General features: G+C 42.8%; 1 protein-coding gene across 4 annotated transcripts in view; it reads left to right on the forward strand.

Annotated features, from left to right (window-relative positions):
• Positions 1 to 27,112, forward strand: part of ZNF385D (zinc finger protein 385D) — a 986,289-nt gene that overhangs the window by 949,159 nt on the left and 10,018 nt on the right. For all 4 annotated transcript variants that reach the window (XM_024986354.2, XM_024986356.2, XM_024986355.2 and 1 more), the window contains one exon: positions 14,475 to 14,705. In XM_024986354.2, coding sequence (XP_024842122.2) covers positions 14,475 to 14,705 — 231 coding nt within the window. The remainder of the gene's footprint in view (positions 1 to 14,474; positions 14,706 to 27,112) is intronic.

Raw genomic sequence — 27,112 nt, forward strand, 5'->3', positions numbered from 1 at the left:
CGCATAGATGGCAGCCCACCAGGCTCCCCCATCCCTGGGATTCTCCAGGCAAGAACACCGGAGTGGGTTGCCATTTCCTTCTCCAATGCATGAAAGTGAAAAGTGAAAGTGAAGTCACTCAGTCATGTCCGACCCTCAGCGACCCCATGGACTGCAGCCTACCAGGCTCCTCCATCCATGGGATTTTCCAGGCAAGAGTACTGGAGTGGGGTGCCATTGCCTTCTCCGAGAAACTCCCTTAGTCACAGACAAAACAGGACCGTGGTCACCCGATTCCTCTTCCCCTGTTTTACATTCATGACTTTCTATTTATATGTTATTATAGCTGTAAAGCTGAGACCTGTTACTAAACCAGAAACTAGTTGACAGGCATGTCAGTGGTGGTTCCTAAAGAGTTGTCCTCAGCCCCACAGCAGCAGCACTGGGCTATTTGTCAGAAATGCAGATATTCAGGCCCCAACCCAGACCATAAAGTCTAAGGGCAGAATCAACAGTCTGTGTCTGATTAAACCTCCAGGTGGTTCAATGTATACTAAAGTTCTGGAACCTCTCGTTTACAGGAACAGGATGACTCTTGGTTCACAGATGCTTCCAACATCTTGGCTCTGTTCTTGCTGGATGTTGTGAGAGGCAAAGGAGCGCAGAGAAGAGAGGGGGAGAAAATTAGGTGAAAATGATTCAGGATGAAAACTTAAGACTATAAGGTCAAAGGTTTGCTCTTTATCCTGCTGTCCCAGTGTGCAGTCTAGTGCCTCTCGGGAGTAGGACCTCAGCTTTTGAAAGAAAGGCAAATACTCGACAGAACAAATTTGCTGACAGCAGCCTGTGTATTTATCAGTTGCCGAATATCTAGCAGGCTTTGTTGTAGTTGCGTGTGGAATATATTAAATACGAGGTAAGCTGCAAGAGTAGGGAACACAGTCCCCACTGACTTAGAGAAACCAAGGCTGCAACACGATGAGGCGGTGATAGAGACATCACGCTGAGGTGACACCAAGGTATTCGGCCCTAATCCCTGAGGCCCGCAGACGCCTCGGCGCTGTCCTGGAGGGAGCCTCTCCCTTGAGAGAAAGGAGGGAGGGCAGATCCTCTGGTGAAGAAGAAGCTGAGAGGAACCCTCAGCAGCTTCTCTCCTTGGAGAGGACTCGCCTTTGGCCGGAGAGCGGCGGGCCGGCCGGGAGCCGGGTCCCGGGGGCGCCGTGAGGGGGCGCGGGGCTCGGGGCCCACGGGCCGCTCAGAATGGCGGCCCCCAGCCCGGCGGAAGCCGGCGTCCACACAGGCCTTTCACGCACATTGACGCACACCACGCAACCATGCACACGACACACACCACGCACATGCGCGCACACCACACGCACGCACGCACAACACGCATACCACGCACACCACGCGCACGCACGCACACCACACACATGCACGCACAACACGCATACCACGCACACCACGCGCACGCACGCGCACTCACGCACACACACACACACAGCACGCATACCACGCACACCACGTGCAGCCACGCACACTCACGCACACGGCTCCTAGCCCTGAACACCTGGAAATGGCACGTGAAACTTTCTGGCCTTCACCAAAATAAGAACCACAATGGCTGGTAAAACTGGGCATGCGTTTCTCAGATGGCTGACGAGATGGCACGATGGACTCCACCCTCTGTGTGGGGTGTGTGCTCTCCAGTGAGCAACACTATCGGTGTCACTGTTATGCTCCTTTACACTTTCTGCCTCTTCCTGTTGGGTGTGTGTGCAGGGGCTGAGGTGACTACTACTTAGATGAGGCCTGCTTGTATGTGGTGAACTACGGGTTTAAGCTAATACTATCAATTCAGTTCAGTCGCTCAGTCCTGTCCGACTCTTTGCAGTGCCATGAATCGCAGCACGCCAGGCCTCCCTGTCCATCACCATCTCCCGGAGTTCACTCAAACTCATGTTCATGAGTTCATCCAGTCATCTTATCCTCTGTTGTCCCCTTATCCTCCTGTCGCCAATCCCTCCCAGCATCAGAGTCTTTTCCAGTGAGTCAACTCTTTGCATGAGGTGGCCAAAGTACTGGAGTTTCGGCTTCAGCATCAGTCCTTCCAATGAACATCCAGGACTGATCTCCTTTAGGATGGACCTGTTGGACTGGTTGGATCTCCTTGCAGTCCAAGGGACTCGCAAGCGTCTTCTCCAACACCACAGTTCAAAAGCATCAATTCTTCGGCGCTCAGCCTTCTTCACAGTCCAACTCTCACATCCATACGTGACCACAGGAAAAACCATAGCCTTGCATAGACAGACCTTTGTTGCCAAAGTAATGTCTCTGCTTTTGAATATGCTATCTAGGTTGGTCATAACTTTCCTTCCAAGGAGTAACCGTCTTTTAATTTCATGGCTGCAATCACCATCTGCAGTGATTTTGGAGCCCCAAAAAACAAAGTCTGACACTGTTTCCACTGTTTCCCCATCTATTTGCCATGAAGTGATGGGACCAGATGCCATGATCTTCGTTTTCTGAATGTTGAGCTTTAAGCCAACTTTTTCACTCTCCACTTTCACTTTCATCAAGAGGCTTGTTAGTTCCTCTTCACTTTCTGCCGTAAGAGTGGTGTCATCTGCATATCTGAGGTTATTGATATTTCTCCCAGCAACCTTGGTTCCAGCTTGTGCTTCTTCCAGCCCAATGTTTCTCATGATGTACTCTGCATATAAGTTAAATAAGCAGGGTGACAATATACAGCCTTGACATACTCCTTTTCCTATTTGGAACCAGTCTGTTGTTCCATGTCCAGTTCTAACTGTTGCTTCCTGACCTGCATACAGGTTTCTCAAGAGGCAGGTCAGGTGGTCTGGTATTCCCATCTCTTTCAGAATTTTCCACAGTTCATTGTGATCCATACAGTCGAAGGCTTTGGCATAGTGAATAAAGCAGAAATAGATGTTTTTCTGGAACTCTCTTGCTTTTTTGATGATCCAGCGGATGTTGGCAATTTGATCTCTGGTTCCTCTGCCTTTTCTAAAACCAGCTCGAATATCTGGAAGTTCACGGTTCACGTATTGCTGAAGCCTGGCTTGGAGAATTTTGAGCATTACTAGCGTGTGAGATGAGTGCAATTGTGTGGTAGTTTGAGCATTCTTTGGCATTGCCTTTCCTTGGGATTGAAATGAAAACTGACCTTTTCCAGTGCTGTGGCCACTGCTGACTTCTCCAAATTTGCTGGCATATTGAGTGCAGCAGTTTCACAGCATCATCTTTCAGGATTTGAAATAGCTCAACTGGAATTCCATCACCTCCACTAGCTTTGTTCGTAGTGATGCTTTCTAAGGCCTATGTGACTTCACATTCCAGGATGTCTGGTTCTAGGTGAGTAATCACACCATCGTGATTATCTTGGTCATGAAGATCTTTTTTGTATAGTTCTTCTGTGTATTCTTGCCACCTCTTCTTAATATCTTCTGCTTCTGTTAGGTCCATACCATTTCTGTCCTTTATCAAGCCCATCTTTGCATGAAATGTTCCCTTGGTATCTCTAATTTTCTTGAAGAGATCTCTAGTCTTTCCCATTCTGTTGTTTTCCTCTATTTCTTTGCATTGATCACTGAAGAAGGCTTTCTTATCTCTTCTTGCTATTCTTTGGAACTTTGCATTCAGATGCTCATATCTTTCCTTTTTTCCTTTGCTCTTCGCTTCTCTTCTTTTCACAGCTATTTGTAAGGCCTCCTCAGACAGCCATTTTGCTTTTTTGCATTTCTTTTCCATGGGGATGGTCTTGATCCCTGTCTCCTGTACAATGTCACGAACCTCAGTCCATAGTTCATCAGGCACTCTATCTATCAGATCTAGCTCCTTAAATCTATTTCTCACTTCCACTGTATAATCATAAGGGATTTGATTTAGGTCATACCTGAATGGTCTAGTGGTTTTCTCTACTTTCTTCAATTTAAGTTTGAATTTGGCAACCTAAATGAGAACAGAGTTTGAAAGGAATAGACACATATATCAACATGTGTATGTGTGACTGGATTACTTGGCTGTGCACCTGAAACTAACACAACACTGTTAATCAGCTAGGAAAGTGTTAAGGTGTTAGTTGCTCAGTTGTGTCAACTCTTTGTGACCCCATGGACTGTAGCCCTCCAGGCTCCTGTGTCCATGGGACCCTCCAGGAAAGAATACCGTAGCGAGTGGCCGTTCCCCACCAGGAATGGAACCTGGTTCTCCCATATTGCAGGCAGAGTCTTTAACATCTGAGCCACCAAGGAAGCCAACTGTACTCCAATATACAATCTACTGTACTCCAATATAAAATTTAAACAAAGAACTAAACTAGAGACATCCATTTTGACATCAAGGACATTTGAGGCTGAGGATACAGAGTAGGTCTCCACTCCTATTGGCCAGCTGTTGGGCCCTGCGTCACTGCCTGGAGCCTGGGGGGCTCCTGCTGGTTTCCTTCTGCTTCTGGAGCCTCTGGTTTCCCTTCTTTTTGGCCTGTTCCTCCTGCCACTCTCCATCTCTCTGCTGCCTCTCCAGCTCAAGCATCCTTTGGTCCAGTTCTGACCACCTCCTCCTCCTGAGAGCTTCTGCAATCATTTGCTAACCTGGCAACCTGACTCTCTAGCCTTCTTCCTCCCAAATTGCTGTCAGCAATAAGAATATCCTGAATTCCTGAAAAATTTTTCTTTGAAATTAAAGCAATCTAACAGTATCTTCTCAAATCACATGATTCACATGGTGTCCAGTCCCCATGAAATGGTCCTGGTTTCAGGAGGGAAATTCAGAAGTTGGATAAGCTATTTCTTTTAACAGGCTCTCTCTCAAATACTTTTAAGCAGAACAATTGGTGTTCTAATCTGCATCTGGTGTGCCCAACCCAAAGTGAGTTCAGCAGGTCAGTAACCAGGATCACTGAGTCTGACTCTACTGTTGTAATTGCCTCGAGCAGTCATAGATTAGGCAGCTTCGGGAAACATCTCAGAAGTTGCAGTTAGATATTTCTGGGGTTTTTTAAGTTTTTGAAATCAGTTGCCTATCTAGAATTTCTGATGAACACAAGACTCGGAAACTCTAGTTCAAATGATGTAAAGGTGGAAATAATTACTCACCTGATCCCTTGGGACATTAAGTGCTTTAATCAGGTCTCTATAGGACTTCATTTAAAAAGGACAGTGGATCATTTTTATGCATGACACTTCCAAGTAGCAGACCTTTGGAGGTGTGGTAAAATTAGAATTTGAAGTGCTAGTATTTCTCCAGTATTTTCTGGAGATGTCTCCTCAACCTCTTCAATGACAGCAAATCCATTGTTCCCTCCCCTCTCATGGTATGCAGCCTGGTTGCTCTGGTCCACAAATAATGTTTTTTTTTACCTTTTAACATCCAATGAGTTATAACACAGGGTCTAACACAGGAGGATTCAATCAAGCCCACCCGAAAAGTTTCAGGACCAAGAGCTCAAATGGAGACCATATACCATACAGCTCAGTGCTTACAAGATACCTCAGGCATCACTGGCAGCCCCGTAGGCTGTATCCAAGGATTGCCCTTGTGACCTGAAAGTCAAGGGCTCTCCCCACCTGAGTCAGCTCAGCCCTGCCAAGTAGCACAGATGTGCAGGAACAGGGCAGACTCTGTCCCCTAAGTCAGCCCTTCGGGTGGCAACTGAAGGTGAAAGTCGCTTTGTCGTGTCCAACTCTTTGCAACCCCATGGACTATAGAGTCCGTGGAATTCTCCAGGCCAGAATACTGGAGTGGGTAGCCTTTCCCTTCTCCAGGGGATCTTCCCAACCCAGGGATCAAACCCAGGTCTCCCGCACTGCAGGTGGATTCTCTACCTGCTGAGCCATCAGGGAAGCCCTTGGGTGGTAATTGGACCCACCCAAATCTGGGAGCCCAGTGGGGAGGCAACCTTTCTCCCCAACCTCATTTTGTGGGCTGGGGATTTCCAGCCAATCTGAAGCATTTCCTCTTCAGAGAGGGAGGCAATATCTGGGGGGACTTTTCTGTGTAGACTCACATTTGGTGACTTGACGTTATTTGGTGTTTTGAAAACAAGCCTCTTTCTCTGGTTTCCAGAAAGAGGCTGTGATCTTTTACCTCAACACACAGAACCGCACCTGCACATAGACACACGTAAGTGCATATGCACACAAAAAGCATAACGGCATATGCACACACAAACATACATGCACACACAAAACATACATGCATAGACATATGCGCACACACAAATTCTACATGTACACACATAGACACATTCACACACATAGACACACGATCATAAACCTCTACACATACGCACTCACACACACTTGGGAATTCTCTGACTCTGTACTCTGGCCTTCGGGGCACCCAGTCCAGTTCTCACTTCCCTTCCTAATTAACATTCCCATTTGCTTAGTTGGTTATCAAACTTGAAAAAAGTGTTTTTCATAAGATCAAAAAATACAAAAATAGACTTTTGTTTCAGTGGCTTGTGATATGTGGAGCCCCCAAAAGTACAGAGCCCAGTGCAGGGCCCACTCCTGCCTGTGTCTAAGAGGGGCGGTGCTGCACAGATGATGGTGGTTAAATGAGGTAGAATCCAGAGGAAAGAAACAACTGCCAGTAATAATTTCTAAAAACTTGTGTGTGTGTGTGTGTTTTGTCACGAAACACCTTTTTATACTTCAGAATGTCAGCATATTTAAGAGGAAGCAGCTGTTCTCCTCACTTGCTTGCAAGCCTGGTTGAGACTTAAATTCTCACAAACAAGAAGGAAATAAATTGAATATCATTCTGAGTCTTCAGTGTACCAGAAAACATGATGAGACTCTTTGGGTCATAGTATTAATTTGTCAGGGCTTCCCAGGTGGCTCAGTGGTAAAGAGTCCGCTTGCCAACGAGGGAGATATGCCTTTGATCCCTGGGTCAAGAATTATCCCTGGAGGAGGAAATGGCAACCCACTCTAGTATTCTTGCCTGGAAAGTCCCATGGATGGAGGAGCCTGGGAGGCTATGGTCCATGGGGTCGTAAATAGTCAGACATGACTGAGCAACTGAGCATGCATGCATTCATTTCTGTTACCTGGAAGGAAATTTCCATAACTTACCTCTGGTTCTCTGAGTTGGATCATGAGATCTGTAACTAGGAAAATGCTTTCCTTACCCAGACCATGTAAGTTGGCCAGTCTATTTTATTATCTAGAATTCAAGTTATTTTCTGGAATCTTTTCTTATGCTTTATGAAATGTTTTAAAAGGTATTTCCAGTGTTTTATGCAAGAATGAGGGCCAAAATGGCCCACTTTGAATACTGACACGTTTCCGTTCATCCTCCACGAGAGCACCATTCCACAAAGTATTAGCAATCTGTTTTGATGCCAAAGCCAAACAGTGACAGTTGCAATAATGAACATTCGCTTCAGGGCGCTGGCAGAAAACAGCACAGAAATGCAAACCCACTCCATCTCAAACCTTGCCTTCCCACTACAGCACACCCATTACTTCCAACTCCCTGTCACATGTATCGTTCCTAGAGGATCACTGGTAGAACAGTGCAAAGATATCTGAATCAGCCCCTGGGAAACATTAAGAAGAGTGAATCAGGATTCTGGTTCCACATCGTTTGGGAAAAAAAAAAGAAAAGGAAAAGTTTACAATAAGGAGGGCCTGTGGGTTACTCTTACCACTTTGCAGAAGAGATTGTTTGCAAACTGTAGGTTTTCCTTCTCTCCCCTCCCCCTAAATGGACTCCAACACCTTAATGTGTTAGCATGAACGGAGGATTGGACAAACATGATTGACTCCAGCTTGGGCCATGTTTTGTTTCTTTTGAAGTCAAATTTTTAAGATACTATCTTCCAACAATCATAATAAATCATGACCAATTGGAATAAAATGAAGGGATGTGATCAGTTCTTTTATGAAAAAAATTCAAAATTTTAGCAAAAAGAACATGTGCTTCTGAGCCAGGCTGAGTTCAAATCATTGCCCTACAGCTGGCAGCTTTGGCCTTGAGCAAGTTCCCAAAACTCCACATACCCCAATTTCTTCTCTAAGGTGGGGAGAAAGAAGGTATGCCTATATATATTTTTTTTTAATTAACATATAGTTGATTTATAATAGTGTTTTAGTTTCAGGCATACATCGAAATGATTCATGTGGGTGTGTGTATATATTCTTTTTCAGATTCTTTTCTTTTATAAGGTTATTAGATAATATTGTGTATAATTCCCTGTGTTATACAGTAGGTCCTTGCTGGTTCTTTATTTTATACATAGCAATGTATAAATGTTAATCCTGAACTCCTAATTTACCCTCTTAGTTTTTTATGATGATTGAGTGTATTAGTATGTATAAATGCTTTAACATTGCTTCTACCATCTTTAGCTATAATTGTGTCTTGCTCATTCATTTGTTCATTTATTCATTCATTGTTTTCTTTGAATAAATATTTATTGAATGCATTTTTATGTCAAGTATAAATGCAAGGGTCTATGAATGGACAAAATGGATGGAAGAAGGGCTGGTGTATTTATTACTGTTATTTCAGATCATTATGGGATGTCTCATGAACCACATAATGGACATATATTATCCTTCCCATCTCCAGTGGCTTAGGTAGTGAAGTGAAGTGAAGTCACTCAGTCGTGTCCGACTCTTTGCGACCCCATGGACTGTAGCCTACCAGGCTCCTCTGTCCATGGGATTTTCCAGGCAATAGTCCTGGAGTGGATTGCCATTTCCTTCTCCAGGGGATCTTCCCAACCCAAGGATCAAACCCGGGTCTCCCGCATTGTAGACAGACGCTTTCCCGTCTGAGCCACCAGGGAAGGTAGAACCTAGTGCAAAACAGCAGCTCATTAAATGTTGACAGAGTGAAGTTCAAAGACATGAATCACTGCAACACAGACTAACAATTTAGACCTGAAATAAGGATTTGGAAGTGGGAGATGCAATGTCAAGTCCCAGTTTTATGGAAATTTCCTCATCTAAAAACCAAGAAAGCTGTAGCATGTAACCACCGAGATCGCTGCTGTGATTCTACAAAGTAACTGAATGATGCACTGTGTGGTGACTGGTTCTAGTTCTTTTTTATCAATAAACTTTCATTTTTAGACGAGCTTTAAATCTACAAAAGAGGTACAAGAATCCTACAGAGGCTTCCAGTATATGCTGTTAAGGTTTCCTTGTTATTAGCATCTCCCATTATTGTGGTGCATTTGTCAAAGCTAGAGAACCATAACCAATACATTGCTTTTACTAGATTCCATACTTCCTTTGAATTTCCTAAATTTTTACCTAATGTTCCTTTTTTCTTTTTGCCCCAGGATTCCAACCAGGACACCAGATTATATTTAGACATCCTGAGTCCTTAGACTTGTCTGGACCATGACAGTTTTTCAGATTTCTTGTTTTGGTGACCTAGACATTTTTGAGGACGCTTGATCAAGAATTGTGTAGAATGTCATTGAATTTAGGTTTGTTTATGCTTTTCCCATGGTTAGACAGGGGTTATGAGTTTGGGGAAGAAGATCACAGGGATAAGTCTCATCACATCCTAGCAAGAGTGTATGTTATTAACATGATCAATAATATAAAATTTTATTTTAATGAGTGGAAAGGTATTATGCATAACTGGTAATTTAATGTTGCATACTAAAGAAAATAGCTTTGCTATATGTCATTTTCTATGCAATGTACAGTCAAATGTTGATATTCATGGGGAACTGGTTCCAGAACCCCTGTAGATACCAAAATCTATGGATGCTCAAGTGCTTATATAAAATGATGTAGCAGTTGCACATAACCTATACATATCCTTCCATTTACTTTAAATCATCTCCAGATTACTTCTAATACCTAAAACTGTGTAACATTATGTAAATAGCTGCAAATACAATGTAAATGGTATGTAAATAATCACCTTCTCACAGCAAAATTGTGTTTTCTGGAAGTTTCTGGCATTATTTTTTAAATATTTTAAAATGGATGCAGAAACGAAGGGCCATCTAAATAAAATAGTTGGTGCCTTCATGGCTTAATCTTAAAATATATTTACCTTACTTGTTAAAAAAGTCCTCTTTATTACTGGGAAATTAAAAGTAACTGAAAAATTCATATCTTGTTATAAATTAATAATACTCCCACCTTTGTGGACTCAAGATCTATATATTAAAGTGAAAAACATGACTGTATTTCACTCAAACTAACCTTAATCTTGAGAAAATATTAATAACAGATCTTTGTTCAGCTACGTGGCCTAAAAAATGTAACAAGGTTAAGTGAAAGTGTTAGTTGTTCAGTTGAGGCCGACTCTGTGACCCAATGGATGGCATGGCTCCTCTGTCCATGGAATTCTCCTGGCAAAGATACTGGAGTAGTTTCATTTCCTTCTCCAGGGTATCTTCCCAACCCAGACATCAAGTTTGGGTCTTTTGCATTGCAGGCAGATTTTTACCATTTGAGCCACAAAGGAATTAAGTACCAGAAATTAAGTGTTTAGATCCTGATTTCCCGGAGCCTGTCTCGTGCAAGGGACTTCCCTTAAGAAACATTAACATTTTACTAAGCCCAAGCCATAGACGGTCTGGACTCTCTAACCTTTGACATTCTTGGTATAAATGTACTTTATCCTCTGGGGATAATGCCGTGCCACGTAGGGCCACCCAAAATGGACGGAGCACAGTGGAGAGTTCTGACAAAACATGGTCCACCAGAGAAGGAAATGACAAAGCACATCCACATTCCTGCCTTGAGAACCACACGAACAGTTGATGTTGTTCAGTTGCTCAGTGGTGTCTGACTCTTTGCAGCCCCATGGACTGCACATTCCAGGCTTCCCTGTCCTTCACCACCTCCCAAAGTTTGCTGAAACTCATCTCCATCGAGTCGGTGATACCATCCAAACATCTCATCTTCTGTTGTCCCCTTCTCCCGCCTTCAATCTTTCCCAGCATCAGGGTCTTTTCTAATGAGTCGACTCTTCACATCAAGTGCCAAAGTATTGGAGCTTCAGGTTCAGCATCAGTCCTTTCAAGGAATATTCAGGACTGATTTCCTTTAGGATGAACTGGTTGGATCTCCTTGCAGTCCAAGGGACTCGCAAGAGTCTTCTCCAACACCACAGTTCAAAAACATCAATGCTTTGATGCTCTCCTTTCTTTATGGTCCAACTCTCACATCCATACATGGCTACTGGAAAAACCATAGCTTTGAATAGGCAGACCTTTGTTGGCAAAGTAATAATGTCTCTGCTTTTTAATATGCTATCTAGGTTGGTCATAGCTTTCCTTCAAAGGAGCAAGTGTCTTTTAATTTCATGGCTGCAGTCACCATCTGAGGTGACTTGCGGGCCCAAGAAAATAAAGTCTGTCACTGTTTCCATTGGTTCCCCATCTATTTGCCAGAAAGTGATGGGACCGGATGCCATGATCTTCATTTTCTGAATGTTAAGGTTTAAGCCAGCTTTTTAACTCTCCTCTTTCACTTTAATCAAGAGGCTCTTCAGTTCCTCTTCACTTTCTGCCATAAGGGCGGTGTCATCTGCATATCTGAGGTTATTGATATTTCTCCCAGCAATCTTGATTCCAGCTTGTGCTTCTTCCAGTCCAGCGTTTCTCATGATGTACTCTGCATAGAAGTTAAATAAGCAGGGTGACAATATACAGTCTTGACGTACTCCTTTCCCGATTTGGAACCAGTTTGTTGTTCCATGTCCAGTTCTAACTGTTGCTTCTTGACCTGCATACAGGTTTCTCAGGAGGCAGGTAAGGTGGTCTGGTGTTCCCATCTCTTTAAGAATTTTCCACGGTTTGTGATCCACACAGTCAAAAGCTTTAGCATAGTCAATAAAGCAGAAGTAGATTTTTTTCTGGAAATCTCTTACTTTTTCTATGATACAACGGATGTCAGCAACTTGATCTCTGGATCCTCTGCCTTTTCTAAATCCAGCTTGAACATCTGGAAGTTTGGTTCATGTACTGTTGAAGCCTAGCTTGGAGAATTTTGAGCATTACTTTGCTAGTGTGTGAGATGAGTGCAATTGTGCCATAGTTTGAACATTCTTCGGCATTGCCTTTCTTTGTGATTGGAATGAAAACTGACCTTTTCCAGTCCTGTGGCCACTGCTGAATTTTCTAAATTTGCTGGATATTGAGTGCCACACTTTAACAGGGTCATCTTTTAGGATTTGAAATTTTCTGGTATTACCTGATATTTTAATGTTGGTACCTTAGAAGACAAGACTAGTCAGGAAGTGGGCCTTTCCATGTTCAAGGTAATGCATTCTTGTGGCCAAAATTGGTGTTAGCTAATTTTATTTTTCTCTTGCTATGAGAAAAACTGGTGATGGCACTATGATTATTTTTTCTAACATGGTTATAAGATGTTCTCCATGACACTGCAGGGGACCTTAATGGCATTATGGCTGAATAAGTGGTTAAAAGTATATGAAGGGTCAGGGCAAAGGGAAGGTCCAGATAAATTGTTCTATTCAATATCCCTCAGCATCCCCTATAATGGAAAAGAATCCAGAAAAGAATATATTCACATACATACATATATAGTATGTGTGTGTGTGTATATATATATATATATACACACACACACACAATATGTATATATATTTAGCTATTATATGCCTACCTATGTGTGTATGTAGACATATAATAGCTAAATATATATACATATATGTATATTGCAGAATCACTTTGTATACACCTGAAACTTTGTAAATCAATTATAGTTCAAATTTTTTAATAAAAATTAATTAATGAAAAACAAACAGCAAGAACCCATTCATCTTCCGACTGGCTAGTGTTCCTGTGCTACATTTGGGAAAGAAGCTGACACCAGCCTTACCCACATTCCCACCTCTCTCTCCAGATCAAAGTGAAAATCCAAGTTCAAAGGCTTGTTGGTAACGGAAATTAACAAGAACTACATTTTTATGAGGAAGCCCCTCACTGCAGGTACCACTGTCCTTTATAGCCACTGCCCGCTCCATTTACCATGGGTGTTTAGGGCGGCGTTGCATAGTGAGCACGGCAACCTGTGGGAGGAGAGACAACTCCAAGGGCAGCTGTGGCTGGAGAGGCTGCCTGGGAATATTTTGAGTAGGAGGTTAAGAGTTAGCCAGCCGGGAGGCAGTGAAAAGGGATATAAAAATAGAAAGCACAGGGCCTGGAGCACATTTGCGATTCATACTGGACTTGGCAGACGTTGCTCACACCATGTTAACCAGCCTATTTGGGTTGGGAGCTGTGTCTACCCAAGTGAAGCTAAGACAAGGTAGGCTCACTTTGGAGGTTGACCTCTCCAGATTTAGAGTCAGACTTCAGAGCCAGAAGGGTTGTAGGGTTACAGTGCATCAACGCCTTCCTGGTTATCATGCTCTTGAAAGCTGTGACATTAACATGGTGTGACCAGTCCGTGAATTCCATATGAAGAGTCACCATTGGTGTTTGAATACTTTTGTGTCACACGCTCCCTGAACTCATCCTGGTACAGGGCATATGCTTAATAAATATGCCAGATTAGAATTTGTCTTGTTTGTATATGGATGATTTTTGTATTTGTTGAACATACAGCTTTTTGTAGATAAGGCAAGAATTTTATAAACCTTTGATCTTGACAAAGCGGTGTGACATCAGGGTTCTTTACTTCCCATATATTTTACACAAGCACGCACAGGATCACAACCAACTTTTTTAAAGGGTCTTGGCTGTGATTTTATTTCATTGTATTTGTTTTTGACTGCTCTGGGTCTTTGTCGCTGCACACGGGCTTTCTCCAGCTCCAGGGAGCGGGGGCTACTCTCTGGATGCAGTCTGTGTGCTTCTCATTGCGGTGGCGTCTCTTGTTCTGGAGCACAGCCTTAGGGCGCACAGGCTTCAGTCACTGCAGGATGCGGGCTCAGCGGTCATGGCACACAGGCTTGGGTGCCGCGCGGCACGTCGGATCTTCCCAGACCAGGGATCGAACCAGCGTCCTCTGCATTGCAAGGCGGTTTCTCAACCACAGGACCACCAGGGAAGCCCTATTTTACCTATTTTGTTTTAAATTAAAGAAAGAGATGTAGAAGAAAATAGAAAGACAAGTCGTAAAGAGAAATGAACATACCTTAGACGTATTTACTCTCCATTGTATTTTTTAAAGCCATCCTAGGAGACATATACAAAGCACAGTGCACTATAAAGAATATTTAAGTAAGGCCACACATTAACAAGATAACTTTGAGCATGTTTATTTACCTCAAGAAAACATGGTAAAGCCTATTTGTATTTATTTTCAAGAATTGTCCAAATGTGTTCTATCGATAGACGCAACTGTAAGTGTGCGTCTGTGTCACTTCCTCAGGAGATGATTGCCGCGTGGTCGACAGGGGGTCGGAGCTAGTCGCTCTTCTCATTGTTACCAGAATGCAATATCGGGGATGCGTTTTCAAATGGGGAAAGATAATGCACTGTCTTTGCCTTTTCTCCTGTGCTATTTTGACTGCAGATAGTACCACAGGGACACCAGCAATATCAACGACAACTGTGGAAATTCGCAAAAGCAGTGTTATGACAACGGAGATCACCTCTAAAGTGGAGAAGAGCCCCACCACAGCCAGTGGCAACAGCTCCTGTCCTTCCACGGAGACTGAGGAGGAAAAGGCCAAGAGGCTGCTGTACTGTTCCCTCTGCAAGGTTGCTGTCAACTCCGCCTCCCAGCTGGAGGCCCACAACAGTGGTGAGATGCAGCGATTCCTTCTCTGTCTCAACAGCTCTGCAATTATGCTCCTCTGAATAGATGAGGTCTTTGCAGCAGGGGACAGAGGGGTGGCAGAAAACTGGCAATTGTTACACGGAACTCAGTAACCATTAAAAAGTAAGAATGGCAAGCAAAGTGCCATTGGCATGCGGGCAGTGGAGGGTTTCCAGGGCTCCCATGCCGTGCTGTGGATGCGTGTGTGTGTTTTATAAACACAAGGAGAGTCAGTAAAATATAATTCTAAAGCATCAGCTTTGTGTTTATATGATTTCTAGATTGCTATGTTATTTTCATGCATTTGCTTCTAAATGAAATTTTCTAAAGTTGCACCAATAATAGAGTTGCAAAATTGGGTTGCACAATTCCATGCGATTTTGGTTAAAACCTCCTTATTATGGTTTTTACGGTAAATAATGTTGTTTGGGCTAAATTTATTTGAACCGGACAATTAAACTTAAGAAAATGCTTCCTATAGACAGAAGCAAGATAAGACATTTTACCTTATCTTGAGGTAAGATATCTATGTGGAAGATTTTACTTATTCTTTCTGACAACCTAAAGATACTATTCCCCTGCTTTGATTGAGGCTCAGAGAAGACATGTGATCAGTTAGGTAACGAGCCATTATTCAAACCCAGGTCTCTCTAACTTAAACACTAAACTTTAATATAGCAGAACTGAAAATACTGATAAGCCAGTATGGAATCCTCTTTGGATATATTTTGATTCCATCCACTTGCTCTTTCTGTATATCTATGTTTATATATATATATATATTTAAAGATGTTATATATCTCTATATAAGCCTAACTAGATATACATATATATATATATATATATATATAATACATATATGGAGAGAGAATATATTTATATTGACTTATATAAAGATTTTATTTATTTATTTATTTATGTCCTGCCTGAGATTTTAGCCAGCCCTTTGGCCCAAGATCAGCTTTTCTCTGAAAGACTGGGGTCATTGCCAGGTCTCTGTCAGCCGTTACAATAGGACAAGAATCATTTGTGAATCATACCCTGAGTTAATAGCGCAGCTGTGCACCGATGGAGTCTTTGACCAATCACTGCTGCCCAAGTAACATTCCAGTATTGACCTCAAGCCTCTAAGGGTGTAATTGCAGGTGGGGGACAATTCCTTCCACGCACACACGCCCCTCCTGCAGGCGGCATGAGTCGTAGTCAGGGAGAGTTCAGGAGGGCAGGGACTGGGACACGCAGAAGAGCATCTGGCCCCAAGTCAGAATCTAAGCCTTCAGATTTCCCCCTCTTTCCTCCTGCAAAGACGTGTTTCCTGGGTGCATGGTCATGGAAGAGAGTGGATATCATTGGATGTCCTTTCAGTGCTCGAGAATTCTTGGTCATTCCCCATCATGACAGAGAAACATTCATTTTGAGGGGAGGCCCATTTTGATAGATAAACAAACCATAGCCTTGGAGGCTGCAGTTAATTTATTAAGAATTTGGATGTCCTTCCTGAATTCTGATCAGAGATGTCTGATTAAGAACAAAGAAGGAATGACTTATTTGATTTAAGAGCAAAGAAGGAATGACTAATTTGATTTTATCACATCAGGTCAGCATTTTCCATATTCCAGTTCTATGGTCATTTATGGTTTGTGTGTCAGAATTGCATTTGGAGCCTTAAATATGTATGTATTTTATATGTATAAATATATATTCGTATACTTTGTATGGATAGAAAAGTATATATCTTTATATATAAATAAATTTATATTTAAGTATATTTAAATATATATGCATTTATGCTTATTTAAATATATTTCTGTATGTATTAATATATATACACCCAGGGATTCTGATTTATTGTATATCCTACTGCTGCTGCTGCTGTTTAGTCGTCCAGTCATGTCTTGACTCTTTGCAGCCCTATGGACTGTATAGCTCACCAGGTTTCTCTATCCATGAAGTTCTCTAAGCAAGAATACTGGAGTGGGTTGCCATGCCCTCCTCCAGTGGATCTTCCTGAGTCAGGGACTGGACATGGGATTCTTTACCACTTAACCACCTGGAAGGTCCATATATCCTGCAAATATATCCTATTATATATCCTAAATATATTTCCTACATCCAGGGATTTTGATTTGTTATATAGCCAGGGCCTGGGAAGCTATAGTGTTTGGGAAAAGAGAAAAAAAAAGCAAAACTGTTGCCAAGTGTTTTGCAGGCAGAGCTGAGAACTAGCGTAACCTTCTCACCTGGAGGCTTAGGAGGTGATGGGTTGTCACCCTGACTTGAGCCCCTTTCTAGGCGTGTCCCCTCTGAGGTTTCAGCCCAGGGGGACACGTGACCCCCACGTCTCTTCCCTCTAAGGTGTTTCTCTCTCCGCATCAGACATCTCCCCGCGGGTTACGCCGAGCGGAAACCCGCGGGGGGACTGTAGACGGCGAGGCCGGACGCACGCCCCTGTCCTGTCCGGGGTGGGAGTGGTCCTCGGCGGCCTCACCATAAGATCGTTGAGCTGGGTTCTCGTTTGGGGCCACCAGAAGCAGGCGCGGAGACAGCGGTGTGAGGGTCCCTGGGCTTTGGGGGGTTATCGCGGTGGGAGAAGGAGACAGGAAGCGAAGGCCCCCAGGACAGGCCGCGTCACCTCGCCAGCCGCTGACGAGGGCCAAAGGAGCTCACCTGCACAGACAGAGCGCCTGGCCCGTCCCTCACAGGCCGGACCTGCGAGGGCCGCACAGAGCAGCAGAACTGAGTCTCCTCAAGTTTGGGGCATAGTTGTTTACAATGCTGTGTCCGTTTCTGCTGCACAGCAAAGTGAACCAGCCACCTGTATACACGGGTCCCCGCCCTCGTGAGCCCCGCCCCACGGCCTCCAAGCGCCACCCCTGCAGGCCATGGAGCTCTGAGCTGAGCTCCTGTGCTGTGTAACGGCCTCCCACGAGCTGTGTGACACGATAGTGTGCGTGTGTCAGCCCCAGGCTCCCATTCACCCCTCCTCCCCGCTTCCCATGCGCACGTCCTCTCTGCGTCTGCAACTCTACTCCTGCCCTGCAGATTCGCTCATCAGTATCACCGTTCCAGACTCCACATATATGCATTAATATACTCTGTTTTCCCCTCTTTCTGACTTACTTCACTCTGTGTGACAGAGTCTCCGTCCATCCACCTTTATGATCACATTGCTCTCCTTGTCCATTTACAATCTGTTGTTTACATTAAAAAAGGTCGTACTACAGGCGCATGAATTCCAGCCTTTGTGAGCTCAGAGGATTTTGAACTACTCTGAAATGACTAGTGAAACTGAAGCTTGTAGTCGGATTTGTGTGTTTCTGGGGATGGCTGCATAATAGAGAGTTCGACAGATGGAGCAGATGGTTTGCTAATTTAATAAATACTAGATCTCATCAGAACTACATCCATTGTTTAGAATATAGACCAGTAAAATGGTTGTCAGAGAGGATTCTGCGCACTGACACTATTTAGAGTTGTCGGTCCATGATGCTAGTGGAAAGCGGGACCCGTTTGATAGCAAGCAGTCCGCTGAATCCCTGTTTTCTAGTTCTCTTAAAGGACCACCTTGCCAGCTGCACTCAGAGCAGACCACAATCATGCCCACCACTGCTTCCATCAATAGATCTTTAAAAGACTTCTCCAATTTCTTCTTAGATCCGGATTTTATTAATAGGAAAACACCGATAAAGACTTGGCTGTGTTTTTCAGGGAACCAGGTTTGAATATCAGTTGTCATCGGAAGCAATCCGGCTGCAGAATGGGGAGATGTGTCTTTTGCATTTGCATTGTAATTCTAAGAGTTTTCTTTTTTATCCCTTTGGAAACATGTCGTAGACATGAGCTAAGGCCTCTGACACTGAGCGGAGAGTTATGCACTTATGGGCTGTTTACGGGAAGTCAACCACCTTCAAGACATGTTTTACTGTTAATCTTGGAAAACGCCTTCTTCTTTTTAAAATTTTATTGGAGAATAGGTGATTTGCAATGTTGTATTAGTTTCATATGTACGACAAAGTGATTCGGTTATATGTATATTCGTTCTTCTTCAGATTCTTTTTTCGTATAGGTTATTATAGATATTGAGTGGGCTTCCTTGGTGGCTCAGACAAAAGAATTTACCTGCAATAAGGAGACCTGGGTTCGATCCCTGGGTTGGGAAGATCCCCTGGAGAAGGGAATGGCTACCCACTCCAGTATTCTTGCCTGGAGAATTCCATGGACAGAGGAGCCTGGCAAATTACAGTCCATGGGGTCACAAAGAGTCAAATATGACTGAGAGACTAACATACACACACAGAATATTGAGTAGAGTTCCTTGTGCTGTAACATAGGTCCCTGCTGTTTTCCTGCTCTAATCACAGCCTCCTGATTTGCGCCCCGCCCCCGCCCCCACTCTTGTTTCCCCTTTGGTGACTGTACATTTCTTTTTGAAGTCTGTGAGTCTGTTTCTGTTTTGTAAATACGTTCATCTGTATTATTTTTTAAGATTCCACATATAAGTGATATCATGTATTTCTTTATCTGTCTGACTCACATCACTTAGTATTATAATTAATTTCTAGGGACGTCTATGTTGCTGCAAATGGCATTATTCAGTCTTTTTTTGGCTGAGCAGTTCTCCATTGCGTATGGGCATTACTCGTCTTCATCTACTCATCTGTTGATGGGCATTTAGGCTAGTTTCCACATTTTGGCTGGAAAATGGATTCTTAATCATAAATATTGGGAAAACAATTTCCATTAAACACTGCCTTTGTTACGGCTTAATGGAATAGACTAGAGTGAACTAGAAGTGATCAGATTTAATTTTTACCTCAAATCTGCAGAGAACTTTTCTATGTGAATCTTGGCAAGGCAATTGTCTTTGGGGCCCTTTCTCTCTCTTTCTGTCTCTGTCCGTCTCTCTCTCTCTCTCTCTCTCTCTCTCATGGAGTTAAGAGGCCATATGCACCTTGTGAGGATGAAATATTATGACATGATTATTAGCAGAAGCACAGCAGCTGCTGTCTGCTCAGTCGCTCAGTCGTGTCTGACTCTTTGTGGCCCCATGGACTGTAGCCCTCCAGGCTCCTCTTTCCATGGAAGCTTCCAGGCAAGAATAGGGATTGGGATGTCATTTCCTATTCCAGGAGATCCTCCCAACACAGGGATGGAACCTGCATCTCTTGTGTCTCAGGCATGGCAGGCAAGTTCTTTACAACTGAGTCGCCTGGGAAGCCCCAGCTGGGTTGCTGTGTTATTTCGTGTGCTTTCTGTTTTTATTTTTCACTACAGTATAACCATTCAAAGTTAGTTATTTTTTTGGAATAGTACTGGAATATAGGATTTCTTTCTTTCGTTTTTTTTTTTTTTTAATTTGGGAGGAAAAGCAGTTCTCCTGAACTTGCTAGCATGATTCAAAAAACTCTAAGAATGCTTGCAACACCGTAAGAGGACATACTCTTTATAAGAGACCTTGAAGTCTCCTCTTATTTTTATGTTATGGACACAGATATTATAAAAAGATATGTTTTGTCTCTTTCTTTACAGAAATTCCCCCCAAACATCCTGCTAGGTAATGCTTTGCTTAGCCAATTTTAATGAGTTTCTGTATATAATTGAAAAAAAATCCTTTGAAATTTTATAAGCAGACTCATTACTAATTTGGCAGATTTTTCTGGTGATAACTTAAAGTGGTAACATTTGATCATTTTCACTAAGCACATTCCAGCTTTTTTGTGCCTACACAGAGCTTATTTTCCCTCACTAAGTTTTAATATAGAGAAAAGTCACTTTATCGAAAGACAGACTTGACTAAATTTTAAAATGCTTAGAGATTTCTAAATTTTTGCTTAAACATGAAAACAATGTTAAGAAGAAGAAAGAGAAGATTGACTAAAATTTATTGAGCATGTGGGCATGCCAGAAATAATACCTTAAGATAAAAAATGCATCTCCTGCAACACTTCAGTACATTGAAACCTCACAGCTAGTAGAGACAAACTCTGGCTTATACCATCTCAGAACCTGAGCTCATAACTCTCTTTATGAATATGTGTTTGTTGATCTTTATTAATACCCAATACTTGGCTAATCTTCACTGATTTACTGCCATGCATTGGGCCCTTAGAATGAAAATTTGAGCAAAACCCAGGAGTTGCCTTCAAGAAGCCCAAGGTCCAGTTTGTGCCTCTGTTCAGGAAGAGACTGTGTAAAGACTTGTTTCCTCTATAGAGATTTGTCATTTCATGTTTCAAGTGAAGAACTCATTTAAGCCAGTCAGTGGTAGTCCAAGTTCATGGCCTTGTTATTATTAAGGCCCAGAGATATCTATCACATCTCTTCAAGATCTTCTGGGATGATGATAAGACTTCAGTTAGATGGAAAAAACAGATGGAGACTCTTCTATCACAAGACTGCTGTCATGCCTTCTTTAAACTTTTTACAAATGATTAAAAAAAGGCAGCTCAGCCACATAGCCGCTGTGTTACACATGGTCATGCAGGACATGCTTGAGTACAAGAGCTGTACTATCTAATGTGGTAACCACTAGCCTTAGATGATGATTTAAATCGAAATCAATCGCCAATTCAGTAGCAGTAGCCTCATATCAAGTGCTGAAGAGTGTGACTAAAGGCCACCATATTGGTGCCTACAGATCAAGACCATTCCCATCACCCCAGAAGTTTCTATCAGAGAGTGGACTGGAGCCACAATTCTTTTTTTCAAAATATCTTTGACCTATAGTAGATTTACAACGCTGTGTTAGTTTCAAGTGTACAGCAAAGTGAATCCATCATACATGACACACCTACTCTTTCTGTTGTTGTTCAGTCACCCACTCGTGTCCAACTCTTTGAGACCCCTGGACTGCAGCACACCAGGCCTCCGGTCCTTCACAATCTCCCAGAGTTTGCCCAAGTTCATGTTCATTGCATTGGTGATGCTGTCCAACCATCTCATCCTCTGACACCCTCTTCTCCTGCCCTCAATCCTTCCCAGCATCAGGGTCTTTTCCAAAAAGTCATCTGTTCACATAAGATGACCAAAATACTATAGCTTCAGCTTCAGCATCAGTCCTTCCAGTGAATATTCAGGGTTGATCTCCCTTAAGATTGACTGGTTTGATCTCCTTGTTGTCCAAAGGACTCTCAGGAGTCTCCTCCAGCACCACAGTTCAAAGGCATAAATTCTTTGGTGCTCTGCCTTCTTTACTGTCCAGCTTTCACACCGCACATGACCACTGGGAAGACCACAGCCTTGACTATACGAACCTTTGTCAGCAGAGTAATGTCTCTCCTTTCAACACACTGTCTAGGTTTGTCATAGCTTTCCTGCTAAGAAGCAAACATCTGATTTCACGGCTGCCGTCACCGTCTACAGTGATTCTGAGCCCAAGGAGAGGAGCTCTGTCACTGCTTCCACATTTCCCCCTTCTACTTGCCAAGAAGTAATGGGGCTGATGCCATGATCTTAGACTTTTTATTTAGTCTTAAACCAGCTCTTTCACTCTCCTCCTTCATCTTCATCAAGAAGCTCTCTAGTTCCTCTTCTCTTTCTGTCATTAGAGTGGTATCATCTGCACATCTGAGGTTGTTGATGTTTCTCCCGCCTATCTTGATTCCAGCTTGTCACTCATCCAGCCCAGCATTTCTCATGATGTGCTCAGTGTGTAGATTAAACAGACAGGATGACAGCAGACAGCCCTGTCATACTCCTTTCTCAATCTTCAACCAATCAATTGTTCTCTGCAGGGTTCTAACTGTTCCTTCTTGACCCGCATACAGGTTTCTCAGGAGACAGGAAAGATGGTCTGGTATTCCCATCTCTGTAAGAGCTTTCCACAGTTTGTCATGATCCCCACAGTCAAAGGCTTTAGCATAGTCAAAGAGAGATACATGTTTTCCTGAAGTCCCCTTGCTTTCTCTATCATCCAGCAGATGTTGACAATTTGATCTCTGGTTCCTCTTCCTTTTCTAAATCCAGCTTGGACATCTGGAAGTTCTTGGTTTGCATAGTGCTGAAGCCTAGCATGCAGGATTTTAAGCATAACCTTCCCAGCATGGGTGATGAGTGCAGTTGTCCAATGCTTAGCACATTCTTTGTTACCACCCTTCTTGGGAATTGGGATGAGGATATGACCTTTTCCAGTCCTGTGGCCGCTGCTGAGTCTTCCAGATTTGCTGACATAATGAATGCAAAACCTTGATGGCAGCATCTTTAGGGATTTGAATAGTTCTACTGGAATTTTTTAGATTCTTATAATTCTTAAATAATGTACGTTGGAAATTGCAATATGGGTGATTTGGAATATATTATCTAACCAAAGAATTTTATGTAGCTGTCAACATTCAGAGTTTAGTTATTTCATGTTTAGTGACTTCTCATGCATAAACAGCTAGAATAAGTGATCTCAGTGTTGTGTCAAGAGGACTTTTCTTACTGTGTACTTTTACATGCCATTTCTTTTAAGAGTGGTTTCATGCTCAGGCCAAACAGAATCTTCTGTTCAGTTCAGTCGCTCAGGTGAGTCCAACTCTTTGCAACCCCATGGACTGCGGCACGCCAGGCCTCCATGTCTGTCACCAACTCCCGGAGCTTACTCAAACTCATGTTCACTGAGTCGGTGATGCCATCCAATCATCTGATCTTCTGTCATTCCTTTCTCTTCCTGCCCTCGATCTTTCCCAGCATCAAGGCCTTTTCCAATGAGTTGGCTCTTCACATCGGGTGGCCAAAGTATTGGCACGTCAGCTTCAGCATCAGTCCTTCCAACTTGCCATTTGGAGGAATAAAAACAGAGAGAGGATGTGGAGGCTTTTGGTGCCAGTTGCACAGTTCAGGTGTAGAGAGTCAAGATAACTTTTTTCCCTTCGGACACACAAAAGTTGGACCATCGTGCCATTATATTGAATGTTATACATAAACACCTCAAAAAGCTCTTTGTTGTTTGTATGGATACTGGCCACTTTCCTGCTCACATATCTATAATCTGGATCATCTGAACTGGTCAGTGAAAAAGTAACTAAATGATCTCTGGCTATCACCTGGGTTTGCTGACATCTGTGTTATGTTGAGTTGCTTCAGTCATGTCTGACTCTTTTTGACCCCATGAATGGTAGCCCGCCAGGCTTCTCTGTCCATGGAATTCTCCAGGCAAGAATCCTGGAGTGGCTTCCATGCCCTTATCCAGGGCATCTTTCCCACCCAGTCTAGTCTGACGCTATTAAACCTCATCTCATGGGCATTCTGGAGAACTGAACTTTAAGGTATTGAAATTTATTTTATAGAAGGGCAAGTTTTGCAAGATACATTTCCCTTCAAATGAATCCTCTGAAACTCCCTTTGTACTGTTTAGACAGTTAATTTGTCAGCTTGAATCGAGACTTAAAAATAGTCATATTTTGTCCCTAGAACACCCCTTATGAAAATCTATCATAAGGAAATAACCTTAGGATGAATTTTAAAAGATTAATGAGTAGGATAATTATATAGGGAAAGAGGAAAATAATACAAATATCTAATATTAGGCAAGTGGTTAAATATATAGCATTCATTTTGTAAGCCTATGCTGTCATTAAAAATCATGTACATTTTTTAAAGTATGTATAATTCCAAGGAAAGTTCTATACAGAATTATTTTGTTATCCAAATGTTTTAAATGCACATGTACAAGTAGAAAATCAAAGACTGGCACATGATGACCACCATTAAAATTTTGATATGTCTCTGTGGAAAAATTCTTAAAGAGATGGGAATAACAGACCACCTGACCTGCCTCTTGAGAAACCTATATGCAGGTCAGGAAGCAACAGTTAGAACTGGACATGGAACAACAGACTGGTTCCAAATAGGAAAAGGAGTATGTCAAGGCTGTATATTGTCACCCTGCTTATTTAACTTATATGCAGAGTACATCATGAGAAACATTGGGCTGGAAGAAGCACAAGCTGGAACCAAGGTTGCTGGGAGAAATATCAATAACCTCAGATATGCAGATGACACCACTCTTATGGCAGAAAGTGAAGAGGAACTAACAAGCCTCTTGATGAAAGTGAAAGAGGAGAGGGAAAAAGTTAGCTTAAAACTCAACATTCAGAAAACCAAGATCATGGCATGTGGTCACATTACTTCATGGGAAACAGATGCGGAAACAATGGAAACAGTGAGAGACTTTATTTTTGAGGGCTCCAAAATCACTGCAGATGGTGACTGCAGCCATGAAATTAAAAGATGCTTTCTCCTTGGAAGAAGAGCTATGACCAACCTAGACAGCATACTAAAAAAGCAGAGACATTTCTTTACCAACAAAGGTCCGTCTAGTCAAAGCTATGGTCTTTCCATTAGTCATGTATGGATGTGAGAGTTGGACAGTGAAGAAAGCTGAGAGGGGAAGAATTGATGCTTTTGGACTGTGGTGTTGGAGAAGACTCTTGAGAGAGCTTTGGACTGCTAGGAGATCCAGCCAGTCCATCCTAAAGGAAATCAGTCCTGAACATTCATTGGAAGTACTGATGCTGAAGCTGAAACTCCAATATTTTGGCCACCTGATGCAAAGAACTGACTCAATGGAAGAGACCCTGATGCTGGGAAAGACTGAGGGCAGGAGGAGAAGGGGACGACAGTGAATGAGATGGTTGGATGGCATCACTGACTCGACGGACATGCGTTTGAGTAAACTCCAGGAGTTGGTGATGGACAGGGAGGCCTGTTGTGCTGTAGTCCATGGGATCGCAAAAAGTTGGACATGACTGGGCAATTGAACTGAACTGTGAATACCTCTCCTTGGAGGAACTGTAAGTTTGGTTTGTTTTTTTTTTCCATTTTAAAGAAGTTTCCCCAGTTTCCCTCATGACCTAATGGATGACTGATTTAATTTTAGAAAGCCATTCAGTTTTCTTGCTCACCTCCCTTTTCTTTACACAAGTACCTAACTTAAGTGCCATCTAGGGGCTTCCCTGGTGGTCCAGTGATTAAGAATCTGCCTGCCAATGCAAAGGACACGGGTTCATCCCTGGTCCCTGAACTAATATCCCACATGCTGAGGTGCAGCTAAGCCCATGTTCCACAACTACCTCCTGTGCTCTAGAGCCTGAGCTCCTGGGGAAAAGAGGCTACACGATGAGAAGCCTGCAGACCACATGGCTAGAGAGGAGACCCCAGTGGCTGCAACTAGAGAAAACCCCACGCACAGCAGCTAAGACCCAGTGCAGCCACAAATGAATGCATTAAATTCAAATAAAGAGCCATCTGGAAAATGGAATCGGTAAAGACGATGGGGGAGTAAAGGGAAAGCTAGCCTCCATTCACTCCACACCACTATTACTTTGATTTTTGCAGATAAAATATCTTGATCCAAGGCAATCAAAAACAAACAAACAAAATTAGTATTTCTAGGAGCATTATGACTTGCTGGATCTAAACTCTGGTTGGAGAATAATTTTGCATTTCAGGAAACATGGAAGCTTCAAATGAAGGTCATTGTCAGCGCCAGCCTTTTAAAAGTGGTGGGAAGAAAACAGCCCATTGAAAGTACAGAAGCAGCTTTTCGAGGGCCCTGCTGTGCAGTCACAAGGAAAGGCACCAGCCTGGCGGGATATTTACACGTGGATGAAATCAGAGGTGATCAAACCGGCCATTGCAAAACCACTGCTGTTCATATAGCATCCTGGTTCCGGATTACAGGGGAAGAAGGAGAATGAAAGACTCAAATTAAAATCCAAGTTTAGAAAAGACAGCATTAACAACATAGAGAAGTTAAAGGTGGTGAGAGATTCCTGTGGAACTGGAATGCAGCTGACTCAGACAGCCTTAGTGGATTTCTGACTAAATCCCATAGTTCAAGGAACTTATTTAGAAATCCACCTTCTACCCATCAGTAACTTCAAGTAGTGTTTGCTTTGTGAACCGGGCAATTAACTTAACCTTTCTTAGTCCCAGTTTATCTCTAAAATGGGCATAATATTGTCAGCTATCTCATACCACAGCTAGGAGCAGGTGGGTAATTTAGCACAATAGGTGCAATGCTGGAAAATAAAATAAGCACAAATCCTCCCAGGAATCACTATTTTTAGATTGTTCATGCACATTTGAGCTCTCAAAAAAAGGTAAATGCTTGAGAAATAAGAGTACGTGTTTTCTTAATTGTAGCTGTACTTGGAGCAAATATAGCTACCCTGACAGGCTACTGAAGCTTTCAGCTCTTTTGAAACTATCTAATAGCAATTTAATTATGACTGACAATCTGCTCCTAGCACAGGAGGTTACGTTGTACAAAAGTTCCACTCTGCTAGACGATGACTGCTAACCCCAGAGTCAAAGCTATTAGCTGGAGTTTTTCACCCAATCTTGGCATGATTTTAAACATGTGTCTGGTGTGTGTGTGTGTGTGTGTGTGTTTGCTTGCATCCACG

This window comes from Bos taurus, chromosome 27, assembly GCF_002263795.3.
Source record: "Bos taurus isolate L1 Dominette 01449 registration number 42190680 breed Hereford chromosome 27, ARS-UCD2.0, whole genome shotgun sequence".
Lineage (NCBI taxonomy): Eukaryota > Metazoa > Chordata > Mammalia > Artiodactyla > Bovidae > Bos > Bos taurus.